General features: G+C 42.3%; 1 protein-coding gene and 1 non-coding gene across 3 annotated transcripts in view; one reads left to right on the top strand and one right to left on the bottom strand.

Annotated features, from left to right (window-relative positions):
• The window catches only part of F8 (coagulation factor VIII), a 143,367-nt gene that overhangs the window by 25,006 nt on the left and 103,748 nt on the right, over positions 1-14,613 (top strand). For both annotated transcript variants that reach the window (XM_061137962.1, XM_061137963.1), the window contains exons 4-7: positions 3,221-3,433; positions 7,242-7,310; positions 10,970-11,071; positions 14,172-14,393. In XM_061137962.1, the coding sequence (XP_060993945.1) occupies positions 3,221-3,433; positions 7,242-7,310; positions 10,970-11,071; positions 14,172-14,393 (606 nt within the window). The remainder of the gene's footprint in view (positions 1-3,220; positions 3,434-7,241; positions 7,311-10,969; positions 11,072-14,171; positions 14,394-14,613) is intronic.
• LOC133053324 (small nucleolar RNA SNORA25) lies at positions 8,167-8,292 on the bottom strand. Its single transcript, XR_009692241.1, has one exon. It is a non-coding gene; the product is annotated as a small nucleolar RNA SNORA25 (small nucleolar RNA).

The raw sequence follows: 14,613 nt of genomic DNA on the forward strand, positions 1-14,613 counted from the left end.
TGCCTACCCCTAAATCATGAAGGATTTTGTCCATGCTTTCCTCTAGAAGTTCTATTATTTTGCCTTTCATGCTGAAGTCTATAACCCATCACAAATGAATTTTTGTGTATGGTTTCCTGATAGCATTTTAAAACAGTTTTCTTGAGGTTTAAATTACATACCACGAAATTCAGTCATTTAAAGTAGTTTGATGACTTTGACTCTATTCAGACAGTTGTGGGGCCACCAACACCATCCATGTCAAGAAGTTCTGGCCTTGCTGTTCAAGCCCCATTCCCACCCCCAGCCCCAGGCAACCACTGAGTTGCTTTGTAAGCCTGTCATGTTAATCTCCCAAACCAAAACTCTGGGAAATTGTATTTCAGTTCAGCAAAGGGCCATCCCCTCCTGCAGAGCAGGAGGAGTACATTTCCCTACCATATTGGTATTGGACATGACCACGTGACTTCTTCTGGCTAATAGAATCTAAAAGCATAAGATGTATGTCAAGACAGCTAGTTCCCATGGAATGTCTGTCAAAGGAGCCAGAAGGAGAGTTAAAAGCAGATCCAGGGAAATGTCAAGTTTGGTCTTGAGCTGCAAAGGGAAACCTGATGCTAGAGAAATTCTTTAAATTTCTTTTCTGGACAAGAGGGTTCTAACACCACCCTAGGCTGTAAGTAGGGCCACACAATGAGGCTGTGAAAAGACAACATGGGGGCAGACAAGTTAACAGGTGCTGACCCAAAGCTGCTGAGCAGAGATCAGGCGAAGGAAAAAGCAACCGAAGACACCAGAGAGTGCAGTGCAGTAGCCTCTGAAGCACAGCATTTGACCTGTGGTTGAGTACTTATGCCCAGGGGTCACTGAGCTGGGGTGTCTGAGCAGGTCAGGCTCTGGGGCCCTTGGCCACGCCTGGGGCAAGGCTGATACAGCTGCAGGGGGGTGAATAGAGGGCTTTCCAGAACGTTCTCGAATGTTCCCAACACTTATTCAGAATATAACAGAAGATGGCGATTGCACAAAACACATTCTGCTTAGAGTATTTGCAGGTGGCTGGTATAGAAGCTCAAGTAAGACTCTGAAGACCGAGGTTTCCTGAAGGAAACATACCTGAGTAGACATGGCAACTTTCAAGGCTATGCACAATGCTTTTGCCCATGCACCGCTTACTTCACTTGGTCTGGACAAATCACCTTTGTCTTCACCAAAGGACAGACCTTGTTGTGAGCAACCTGTGTCGAATCCAAGATCTCAGGTTCCAGCTGTCAACATTCTTCTATTTTGCCAGCCATCACTCTTTCCCTCCCCACTCCAAGAATTCATTCTCCTTGGGATCCGCAGGTTCCTGGCCTCCTTGATTTATATTCTACTCTCTTGGCTAAACCACTACCCTGGTGAAATCTGTTCTCCATCTCTTCTACTAGCAACCAAGCAAATGGCTATGGTTGAAATAAACCTTGCACCTCGCCTTAAGTGGTGCCTTACCACTGCCCAGATATCCTCCCAATCCACTCACCGTCCTCATCAAGACAGATGCAGTTTTCACACACTCTTGACCTCTCATTAACCCCTCATCCCTCTCCCAACATTACTATTAGGTAAAAGGGGATTCTTTTCCTAATAAAATGTTTCAAACAAACAAACAAAGGTATAAGAAATAATAGAGCCAACATACATGTACCCATTAGCTCACTTTGAAAGTGACAGTCGCTCAGTTGTGTCTGACTCTTTGCAACCCCATGGACTATACAGTCCATGGGATTCTCCAGGCCAGAATACTGGAGTGGGTAACCTTTCCCTTCTCCAGGGGAATCTTCCCAACCCATGGATCAAACCCAGGTCTACCACATTGCAGGTGGATCCTTTACCAGCTGAGCCACCAGGGAAGCCCAAGAATACTGGAGTGGGCAGCCTACCCCTTCTCCAGAGGGTCTTCCCGACTCAGTAATCAAACCAGGGTCTCCTGCATTGCAGGAGGATTCTTTACCCACTGAGCTCTGAGGGAAGCCCTAGCTCACTTTGGCAAATCTTTTTTGAAAACTTTTTCTTTTGTATGGCAGTATAACTGATTAACAAACAATGTTGCAATAGTTTCAGGTGGATAGGGAAGGAACTCAGCCATACAGATACATGTATCCATTCTCCTCCAAACTGCCCTCCCTTCCAGATTTTGCAAATCTTAACATTTTGCTGTCTTTGCCTACTTTATTTTAAGAAATTAAACAGAAGACACAGTTGAAGCCCCTTCTTTACCCCTCCATGAACCCCTCTCTTCCTATCCAAATGTTTTCACTGTTCAGAATTTGCTACCAACCCACAATCACACAGAGACATGACCACACTCTCCATCCCAAAGTGCAACTCATGTTTTTCTGAATGTCCACCAGGGTCTGCTAAGCAACAATATTGGTCTGCTGTTGCTTCTGGATGAAGCCAGTTGTCCCTAATGCCCAGTGGAGGGATACCCATTTATCAGAGAGGCTGCTTTTGTAGTGAGTCAATGCAGGGGTCTCTTGTACTGCTCTGTTAGAGAGGTCCCTCTATTAGATGTATAGCTATTGTGGGGTAAGATGGAGTATAAATGAAGAACACCCTGAATGCCTTGAATGTTCTGGAGTCCTAGAGACCATTATGAATTCAAGAAACCAAGGTGAGTTTTTAGAAAAATAGTTCAATAACAGTGTAAGTGTTATAGTCAGTGCCTTTGAATATTTTCTATTTCTGTCCGCTGAAATGACCTATAAGCAATAACATTTCTTTAAGAATGAACACATATAGTGCTCATTGTAGAATAAAGGTATCAGATAATTCAGAGGTCAGTTTTAACATCACTAAGGATGGGAGAGCAAGAAAATATCTATTTAAAAAAAATCTCTGCATCTCACCCTTCCCTGACCCTCAGCAGTGCTTACTAAAGAGTCTGAGACAAAGCACATACCCAATGTATGTCTACTGAATTGAATTGACTTGAATTAGGTAAAAAGACGGAATAATGGAAGCAGTATTTTTGTTGCAATCTGAAGTTCTCACAGAACCACTCAACCACTCACATTTGGTCAAGAACTCCTCTGAAATATATAAGGCGGCTTCTCCCCATTTATAGCTGCTGCTGGTTAGTATTCCAAATTGTTTCAGAAAAGTTGTTCCTTGCATAGAGTCTACTGGTGACAATAAACTTGATGCCTCCTTGAGTGGGCAATGGGCGTAGAAAGGACAACTTTATCTCACCTTGATTTAGGTGCTGCATATAAGGATGAAACCAGCCAAAGGGAGAAGGAAGATGACAAAGTCATTCCTGGTAAAAGTCATACCTACGTCTGGCAGGTCTTGAAAGAAAATGGTCCAACAGCCTCTGACCCACCATGTCTCACCTACTCATATCTTTCTCATGTGGACCTGGTGAAAGATGTGAACTCAGGTCTCATCGGAGCCCTGCTAATTTGTAGAGAAGGTACGTATAAGAAGAAGTAGGAAGTACAAACATCTGTGTCGATTCATAAAAAATGGTGTTTGCACTCTTTCATGTGAAAGAGGTTTCTTTTGCTTCGAATCATGGCCATGGAAAGGAGAATAGTCTCTGAGATTAATAGAACTGCATGGTAGGATCTATGCATCCCATATAGCCACAATGCACTCTAATGGCCAACAAAAGCCAAATTCTGGAATTAGGTATTGCTTCTCTTCCCCGGTGGCTCAGACAGTCAAGAGTCAGCCTGCAATGCTGGAGACCCGAATTTAATCCTGGGTAGGGAATATCCCCTGGAGAAGGAAATGGCAACCCACTCCAGTATTCTTGCCTGGAGAATCCCATGGACAGAGGAGCCTGGCGGGCTACAGTCCGTGGGGTCGCAAAGAGTTGGACACAACTGAACAACTTCACTTTCACTTTCTCTTCTTCTGCTTTATGCTTCACATAGCCTATGGGCTGTCTCAGTAGTCCTTTATACAAATTTTGCGTTAGGTTCCTTGAAACCTCCATGAAGGTAAATAATACATCTAAGTGTGTGACTAATGGTGTATAGACCATTTCAGGAGGTTAGTTTGTCATCTGTAACCCCAAAACATAAAAATCTGAGAAAAGCAAGAATTTATACATGTTTATAAGTTATGTTAAAAATCATAGTCATTTAAATTAAAACTTTTATAAAAAAATTTTTATTGGGAATTCTCTAGCCATCTAGTGAACTCTGTGCTCTTACTGCCAAGGGCCTGGGTTCAATCCCTGGATGGGGAAGTAAGATCCTACAAGCTGCACAATGCGGACAAAAAAAAAAAAAAAGAGTTAAAAAAAACATTTTATTGAAATGTTTGTGAAAAAACATTTTAAAATTTATTGAAATATAATTTTAAAAATTATTGAAATATAATTAACCAACAACACTATTATAGTTACAAGCGCACAGAGTGAGGGAAGTAGCTCAGTCATGTCCGACTCTTTGCAACCCCATGGACTGTAGCCTACCAGGCTCCTCTGTCCATGGGATTTTTCAGGCAAGAGTACTGGAGTGGGGTGCCATTTCCTTCTCCAGTGCACAACCGAGTGCCAAATGAATGAACAAATGAAAAGATACTCAACATCTCTAATTATTAGGGAAATGCAAATCAAAACTTTGAGATGTTACCTCATACCCATCAGAATGGCTATTATCAAAAAAGCCATAAATAACAAGTGTTGGTGAGGATGTGGAGAAATAGAGAATCCTCCTGCACTGTTCTGTGTGTGCTAAGTCACTTCAGTCGTGTCCAGCTCTTTGTGACCCCATGGACTGTAGCCCGCCAGGTTCCTCTGTCCATGGAATTCTCCAGGTGAGAATACTAGAGTGGATTTCCATTTCCTTCTCCAGGGGATCATCCCAACCCAGGGATCGAACCCAGGTCTCCTGCATTGGCAGGCGGATTCTTAACCATCTGAGCCACCAGAGAAGCCCTTGGGGAAGATTACTCAGCAATAAAAAAGAATGAACTCTTCTTGCCATTTGTGACTACATGGATGGGCCAAAGGGCATTATCTTAAGTGAGATAAATCAGACAGAGAAAGACAAATACTGTATCATTTCATTTATATATGGAATCTAAAAAACAAAAGAAATGAACAAAAATAATAACACGAAACAAAGCTGTAGAAAAAGAGAGCAAACAGGTGGTTGCCAGAGGGGAGCAGGGTCGAGGGATGAGTGAAATAGTTGAGGGAGATTGAAAGGTACAGACCTCCAGTTACAAAACAAATGAGTCACAGTGATGAAATGTACAGCATGGGGAATAGAGTCAATAACAGTATAATAATCTGTATGGTGATAGATGGCAATTAGACTTACCATGATCATCTTGGAATGTAAAGAAATACAGAATCACTATGTTGTGCACTTGGATTGTATATGTAATGACATGTGTCCATTATAGTAGTATCATACAGTATCATATGTCACATAGTGTCATATATCATATAGTATCATATAGCATGATATATATGTCATAGTATCATATCACCACCCTAAAAATCCTGTGTTCTTCCCTGCCTATTCATCCTTCCCTCTTCTACCCTCTGGCAAGCACTGTCCTTTAAATTGTCTTCATAGTTTTGGCTGTTCCAGAATGTCAAATAGTATGTAGCCTTTTCATATTGGCTTCTTCCACTTAGTACTGTATATTTAAGCTTCCTCCATGTTTTTGATGGCTTGATAGCCTACTTCTTTTTAAGGCTGAATAATAGTTTGTTGTCTAGATGGACCACAGTTTATTTATCCATTCACCTACTGAAAGACATCCATTTCACTGCTTGATAAATCTAAAAATATCGTAAAAAGATTTGAAGTCTTTTCAGTCAGCTTTATCTGTATTTTAAAATTGTATGGGTGAGTTACTGTTTCCATCCAATTTAACTTTTACTTTCTAAGCATCAAGAGTAAAAGAGAGAGAAAAGAACATTATAAACAAAACTCTTCCTACTCAAAATAAACCTGCACTTCCTAATCAAATGAAAAATTATTCTGCTAAGAAAGACAACTAACAAATTCAACAGTTAAACCATGAAGCAAGGTCATTTGTAACATTGATAACTTTAAATATTGACATACATGGTGTTCATTTTAATTATGAGTATAGGTATTTAACATGGATAATTGTTACTTTGTTCATAACTTTTAATTTACAATTGCAGAAGTAAAAAAAATAGTTAAAAGCATAATAGAAATTTTCTATCAGTTCAGTTCAGTCACTCAGTTGTGTCTGACTCTTTGTGACCCCATGGACTGCAGCATGCCAGGCCTCCCTGTCCATCACCAACTCCCGGAGCTTGCTCAAACTCATGTCCATCGAGTCAGCGATGCCATCCAAGCATCTCATCCTCTGTTGTCCCTTTCTCTTGCTTTCAGTCTTTCCCAGCATCAGGGTCTTTTTCAATGAGTCAGTTTTTTGCATCAGGTGGCCAAAGTATTGGAGTTTCAGCATCAGTCCTTCCAATGAATATTCAGGACTGATTTCGTTCAGGATTGACTGGTTTGATATCCTTGCAGTCCAAGGGACTCTCAAGAGTTTTCTCCAACACCACAGGTCAAAAGCATCAATTCTTTGGCACTCCGTTTTCTTTCTAGTCCAACTCTCACATCCCTACATGAGTACTAGAAAAACCATAGCTTTGACTAGATGGACCTTTGTTGGCATTTTTTCTGTATTTTAATAGAAACTATTTTAATTTATGAATTATTTGCATATATGCACATTTCCATGAGCAATGTTTATGATTTTTGCAGTTTTTCTTTTTTTTTGTATGTTTGTTGTGAATATATACATGTACATGAAATTTGATTATGTGGACTTGTCATTTGATTATTTTTAATTTCTTTTTTTAGTAATTAATTTTTGTCATCTTTTATAAAAGTAATGGTTTGCAACAATTTTGAAACTTTTTATCATGTCCTTTACCCCAAATAATTTTAGGAGCACTGGTATAGATGTGACACCAAGGAAATAATGTTATGGTTAAGGGGACAACAGGTGACAAGATAGTTGGATGGCATCACTGACTCAATGGACATGAATTTGAGTAAACTCCAGGAGTTGGTGATGGACAGGGAGGCCTGGCGTGCTGCAGTCCATGGGGTCACAAAGAGTCTGACACAACTGAGCGACTGAACTGAACTGAACTGAAGTTAATGAGAGATCAAGAGACAAAGCAGTTGATGAAGTCATGTATCCTCCTAGGGTCATTTTTCTGCGATAGGATTTTCTATAGAAGATAAATACTCTCACTTCTTTTTCAGGGACTCTGATCAAAGAAAGGACACAGACCTTGCACGAATTTGTACTACTGTTTGCTGTATTTGATGAAGGTTAGTGACCTGTGATCTGAATTTTGGTCTGCTGAAAGAAATGAAATAGATTAATGTAACGTGGTACTTGAGCTTGAGGGCTGTGAATGGAATGATGTAGATGGGGATGAAAATGAAAGCCAAGAACAAAATGCCCACGGACTTCCACGGGCAGCTGTGAAGTGAGAGAGAGGAGCTGGGTAACAGATAGCCTTGTCTCTCATTAAATCCATCAACAAAGACTTTTCACTTTCCTTTTTTCCTCGCTTAGAAGCAAAGGAAAGCCTAATGATTCGATCAAGACGGGAGAGGTACAAGCTTGGGTTTTAGAGCTCTTCCCACAGTCCCAGGGCAAGGCTGCTTTATGCGGAAGTGGGTGGAGCTCTCCACACAGTAGCAGGTGCTGATCCAGTGGGTGAGCCGCGTGTCTGCCCCAGGCGCCCAGTGTCTTCTTACGGTTAGTGACCTGCGCACCTTCTTCTCCCAGCTGAGTTGAGGTGCAGCAGTTTTGCACGAAGAACTCTGGTCTGAAGGATGGGGGAAGGGCAAGGCCTCTGCCCCACACGTCTCCTTTATGTAATTTTTGTTTGTTTGTTTGCTTGTTAGTTTTAGTTAAACTTTGTGTGTGCTAAGTCGCTTCAGTCGTGTCCAACTCTTGGCGACCCCATGGACTGTAGCCCGCCAGGCTCCTCTGTACTGGCATGGGTTGCCATTTTCTCCTCCAGGGGATCTTCCCCAACCCAGGGATCGAATCTGTCTCCTGCTTTGGCAGGCAGGTTCTTTCCTGCAGAGCCACTAGGGAAGCCCTTGGTGAAACTTGGGGTGCATTTATTTACTTTCCTACTTATCACCAATCATGGACATGAGTGGCTGAGGCTTCTGTCTCTACTCAGGAAAACAGCACAATTGAGTGGCTATCACATCTCATGGAGAATTTCAGTCTTTGGTCACAGCATTTAAGAGCTCCTGGTTTTGGTCCTACAAGCCCTTTTGGAAGTGACCTATTGCTTTATTTTCTCAATGCCCCCTCTTTAAAAGAAATTTTTACTGCAAATCATATATATTTAAGGTGTACAAAATGATTTTAGATATAGATAGAGAAATGATTACTACAGTCAAGTTAACCTGACTGCCCACATAGTTATCATTGTTGTGTGAAATCAATTCCCTGAGCTTATTTCTAGTGTTCAATGTAGTTTGCTCATCGTGCTGTACATTAGATCCCCAGAACTTGTTTGTCTTAAAAGTTAAAGGTTGTCCCATTGGACCAACATCTCCCCATTTCCCGAGACCCTTGCAGTCACCCTTCTCGTCTGTGTTTCTGTGAGTATGCTTTTTCTTATCTTCATCTCTTTTTAAGTAACTTTAGCAAGTTACTCAACCCCTCTGTGTCTCAGTTTCCTCCATTTTAAAGTCGAAATAATATCTACTTTTTCATAGGATGGTTCTGAGGATTGAGTGATTTCAATTCAGTAATGCAGGACCTTGCTTCCCTGATAGCTCAGTTGGTAAATAATCCGCCTGCAACGTGGGTGACCCCGCTTCAATTCCTGGGTCGGGAAGATCCCCTGGAGAAGGAATAGGCTACCCACTCCAGTATTCCTGGGCTTCCCTTGTGGCTCAGCTGGTAAAGAATCTGCCTGCAATGCGGGAGACCTGGGTTCAATCCCTGGGTTGGGAAGATTCCCCTGTAGAAGGGAAAGGCTACCCACTCCAGTATTCTGGCCTGGAGAATTCCATGGACGAGTCCATGCGATCCCAAAGAGTTGGACACGACTGAGCGACACTTTTCTGAGGACACACTCTTACTTCAGTTTCACTTTTCAGGACATAAGGTGGTGTTAGTACTTCTGCTTTCTCCTCCTCCTGATAGAATCGTTCTATCATCACCTTCTCTCTCCTCTGGATCCTCCTACACTGCCATCTTCTGAACTGAGACCCCTATCACCTCTCCCCTGACTAGTCTCCTTGTCTTTTTGTGCCCCCAACACTTCATTCTTACTGTAGCAGCCAAAGGGAGCTTAGTGAAATGTGAATCTGATCTTGTCACTCCAGTCTTTAAAATCTTTCAGTTTCACAAGGCAAAATGGAAACTTCTTTACACAATAATACGTGACCTTATCCCTGACGACCTGTCTAGCTTTGTTTTGCTCCTCTTGCTGTCTCACTATTCACGTTGCAACCACAGTGAACACATTTTGTGTTACACCCACACATGCTATACTTTTTCTAGCATCCAGGCCTTCTAGCATCCAGGCCTTTGCTCATGCCGTTTCCTTGGCCTGGAAAGCGTGTCTCCAGCTTCACATCAAGTAAGTTTCTACTCCTTCTAGCCTCTGTTAGATGCTTCTTTATGTGTTTCCACAGCACTTGAGCTTCCTCCTTATCACACTAAACCATACTGATCTTCTTTACCATCCTGTTCCTTTCTCTTCAAGCCGAGTAAAGTGCCTTCTCCTTCTGGTCCCATAATACCCTGTTCTTATCTCTTTTACTTCACTCTTCATTCTTTGTAATAATGGTCCACGTCTCTGTCTATTTGAGCTACATTGTAAGCACCTTGAAGGCAGAGACTGTGTCTACTTCTTTGTCATCAGTGTGCTGTGCTGTGCTGTGCTCAGTCGCTCAGTCATGTCTGACTCTGTGCGATCCCATGGACTGTTGCCCACTAGTCTCTGTCCATGGGATTCTCCAGGCAAGAGTACTGGAGTGGGTTGCCATTTCCTCCTCCAGGGGTCTTCCAGACTCAGGGATTGAACCCACGGCTCTTGCATATCCTGCGTTGTCAAGGGGATTCTTTACCACTGAGCCACCTGGGAAGCCCTAATGCTCAGTAGTACTCAGTAAACATGCTTGACTGAATGAACACATGAGTAGATGACTGGATAAATGAACTTATGAGAGTTCACCAAAGGTTCGGTGCTTCAGAAAGTTTCAGTCTTTTGTACATAAGAGCAACCTCAGTTTAGTTCAGTCACTCAGTCATGTCTGACTCTGTGATCCCATGGACTGCAGCATGCCAGGGCTCCTTGTCCATCACCAGCTCCCGAAGTATACTCAAATTCATGTCCATTGAGTTGGTGATGTCATCCAACCATCTCATCCTCTGTCATCCCTTTCTCCTCCCACCTTCAATCTTTCCCAGCATCAGGGTCTTTTCTAATGAGTCAGTTCTTGAGGGCAACCTCAAGTTCCTGCTAATAATAATATTTCTGCTTCTTTCACGTTTATTAATTTCAGTGACAAGGTTGGGAAGGTTTCCTGTCCATGGGCTTTCATTATTACAGACTAGATGAAGCAAGTAGGACAGGGACAGGTACTGGCAGCCTTTTCTTAGGAGGATTTTCATGTTCTCCCTCTCACATAAGTCAACCAGTGAATAGAAGTCATCATGGTACAAACTAACCAATATTCTCCCTTCTCCTAGTGATAATTTGTCATTATTCTTCTACCTACTGTCATGGATAAATATTGAGAGATAGCATCAATCTGAGCAATAAGTGTCTACCTTTTGGTAATTGTCTTCTCCCTTTTGCCTACTGACTTTGAGGGAAAGTCATCTCTGCTGACAAAAAAGATGTGAGCCGTATTTGCCTGATGGGAGGGAGGGTAGGGGAAATGGAGGGTCAGTCATGACACAGACACTTAGCTGGCCCTCTGTGTGTGTCCTCTCTTAACAGGGAAAAGTTGGCACTCGGGAAAAAATGAGTCCTTGACTCGTGTTATGGATTCTGCATCTGCACTGCACACCATCAATGGCTATGTAAACAGGTCTCTGCCAGGTATGTACAGCCTGCTCAAGAATCCTCAGGATCTTCTACATTCACCACCAGAGCTCTCTTCTCCCATTGTCTTCAGACACTTCTGAATTCTGGCCTCTGGGGGATCTTATGGTACCGTGACCAGTCCTTCTTGCAGTCATCAAAAAATTAAGGACTGCCAGTGTATACAGTGTAAACAAACATGAGTTTGGGTAAACTCGGAGTTGATGATGGACAGGGAGACCTGGCATGCTGCGGTTCATGGGGTCGCAACGTCAGACACGACTGAGTGACTTCACTTTCTTTCTTTTCTTTTCTTAGTGTATACAGAGCTTACTGATTTCTCTTTCCTTTCTAAATGGGCATCCAAGGATGAACAGATACTTGAGGGAAAGCCTGAAACACAAAGACAATATGCAAGATAAGCAAAGTAAATTAGATAACGCATGAGCCCATGGAGATGCTGAGAGAAAGGTGCCTGGAGAGGGCGTGGAAGCTCTGAGCCCTTCCCCAAGCCTTGCCCTGTATGGCACTTCCCCCTAGATGTTCCTGAGTTACATTCTTGTATAATAAACAGATCCTCTAGTAAGTTTACAAAAGTAATAATAGGATTATATGAAAAAGAAACAATTAAAATAAGAAAGTGAAGTCGCTCAGTTGTGTCTGATTCTTTGCAACCCCATGAACTGTAGCTTACCAGACTCCTCTGTGCATGGAATTTTCCAGGCAAGACTACTGGAGTGGGTCACCATTTCCTTCTCCAACATGCTTACAAAATTAGGAATATAATTGTTAAAATACAAACTTAATTGAAAGAAAGTTTTTGTTATTGTTCAGTCACTAAGTCATGTCAGACTCCTTCTGACCCCATGAACTGCAGCACACCAGGCTTCCCTGTCCTTCAGTGTCTCCTGGAGTTTGCTCAAACTCATGTCCATCAAGTCAGTGATGCTATCTAACCATCTCATCCTATCACCCTCTTCTCCTGCCCTCAGTCTTTCCCAGTATCAGGGTCTTTTCCAATGCGTCAGCTCTTCCCATCAGTTGGCCAAAGTATTGGAACTTCAGCTTCAGCATCAGTCCTTCCAAAGAATATTCAAGGTTGATTTCCTTTAGGATGGACTGGTTTGATCTCCATACTGTCCAAGGGACTCTCAAGAGTCTTTTCCAGCACTGCAATTCAAAAGCATGAATTCTTCGGCACTCAGCCTTCTTTATGGTCCAACTCTCACATCCATACACATCTTCTGGAAAAACCATAGCTTTGACTAAACAGACCTTTGTTGGCAAAGTGATGTCTCTGCATCCTAATACAGTGTCTAGGTTTGTCATAGCTTTTCTTCCAAGGAGCAAGCATCTGTTAATTTCATGGCTGCAGTCACCATCTGCAGTAATTTTGGTGCCCAAGAAAATAGAATGTGTCCCTGTTTCCATTTTCTTCCCATCTATTTGCCATGAAGTGATGGGACTGGATGCCATGATCTTAGTTTTTGTAAAATACTCTCGACAGTGCTTGATGTTATGCAAGTGCTCAGTAAATATCGCGGTTATTAATGATATTCAACAATTCTGTAATTAATATGCAAGACTTCAGGTTTAGAAAAGAAATTAACTTTCAAAACATTTAAGTCCCTGCTCTCATATATCACGTTAATTGCCTCTCTGGGCATAAGTTTCCTCTCCTTTAAGAAAGGGATGACAGTTATAGTTTCTTCATTCATAATATAGGGTTGAAAGTGAAGTTGTTTGGTCGTGTCTGACTATTTGTGACCCCGTGGGCTGCAGCCGACCATGCTCCTCCATCCATGGGATGTTCCAGGCAAGAGTACTGGAGTGGGTTGCCATTTCCTTCTCCAGAGGATCTTCCTGACCCAGGGATCAAACCCGGGTCTCCCGCATTGTAGGCAGACGCTTTACTGTCTGAGCTACCAGGGAAATATTGAGAGTTAAAACTTGTAAAATATCCTGAACAGTGCTTGATGTTATGCAGGTGCTCAATAGATATTGCAGTTATTAATGGTATTGCCATAATTGGTGTTAGATTGGATGTGAGAAGTCAGAGTAGGGACAAGAATAACTCTCACTTGCAGAATTGAATCCAGGCTTGTATTAATACCATTTGCTGAAATAAGGAACTCTGGAAGAAGATGAGGTGGTAAAGATGAAAAATCTGTTTTTGTACCTGTGTGTTTCCCGAAGTATCCAGGTGAAGATGTTGAGAAGGTGATTGTGCAAGTCTGGAGTTCTGGGAGAACAGGAGAGTTATTAGCATATGAATGATCATTAATCCTGTGAGATTGAATGATATTAATCAGGGAGAAAATTTGATTAACAAAAGAATAATTAGGCTAAGGATGAGCCCTGAGGTCATCCCCCATTTAATGGATGGGTAAAGAGGAGTGGTCACAAAGCGAAAACAGAAGGAGCAGTCTAAGCCTTAGGGATGCTTTTGAACTGTGGTGTTGGAGAAGACTTTTGAGAGTCCCTTTGACTGCTAGGAGATCCAACAAGTCCATCCTAAAGGAGATCAGTCCTGGGTGTTCACTGGAAGGACTGATGTTGAAGCTGAAACTCCAATACTTTGGCCACCTGATGCAAAGAGCTGACTCATTTGAAAAGACCCTGATGCTGGGAAAGATTGAAGGCGGGAGGAGAAGGGGATGACAGAGGATGAGATGGTTGGATGGCATCACTGATTCAATGGACATGAGTTTGGGTAAACTCCAGGAGTTGGTGATGGACAGGGAGGCCTGGCGTGCTGCGGTTCATGGGGTTGCAAAGAGTGGGACACGACTGAGCGACTGAACTGAGCTGAAGCCTTAGGGAAACAAAAGTCTGTTGGCACAGAGGCCAAAGGAAAACAGAATTTCAAGAAGGAATGAATGGTTAACAGATGCAGAAGAAGACTGAAAAAGATCCATTGGATTCAGAAGCACAACAGTCATTGATGACTTCAGCAAGAGCTATTAGATTGAGAGTACCCCCGTGTCCTTGGAAAGTTGGGTTTCAAGTCAAGATAATAAAAATTTGTACAGAGAGTTTGTTCATCCTATCCTAGAAAGTGTTTTCCATTTCGGATTCTCTGCTTCTTGGCTCTAGTTATGTTATTCCTACTTTCCAGGTCTGATTGGATGTCATAAGAAATCAGTCTATTGGCACGTGATTGGAATGGGCACCACCCCAGAAGTGCACTCAATTTTCCTCGAAGGCCACACATTTCTTGTGAGGAACCATCGCCAGGCTTCCTTGGAGATCTCACCAATAACTTTCCTTACCGCTCAGACAGTCCTAATGGACCGTGGCCAGTTTCTACTGTTTTGTCATATTTCTTCCCACCAACATGGTAATGTCTGTGGATCTTAAAAATGAGTATTAGAAATATCCAGCTCTTCTTTTAAATATTTCACCTTGAATATAAGAGGGCTTGATTATTAGTAAATAGGACTTCGGAGTTTACCTGTGAGAGGGAAGGGAAATGGTTTAGTGAAGAATGAGGTGGCGAATGTGAGGAGGACAGTATATCATTGTTTTCCCAGCCTGATCACATTAAGTAGGCTTCAGTA

The sequence above is a fragment of the Dama dama genome, chromosome X, assembly GCF_033118175.1.
Source record: "Dama dama isolate Ldn47 chromosome X, ASM3311817v1, whole genome shotgun sequence".
Taxonomy (NCBI): Eukaryota; Metazoa; Chordata; class Mammalia; order Artiodactyla; family Cervidae; genus Dama; species Dama dama.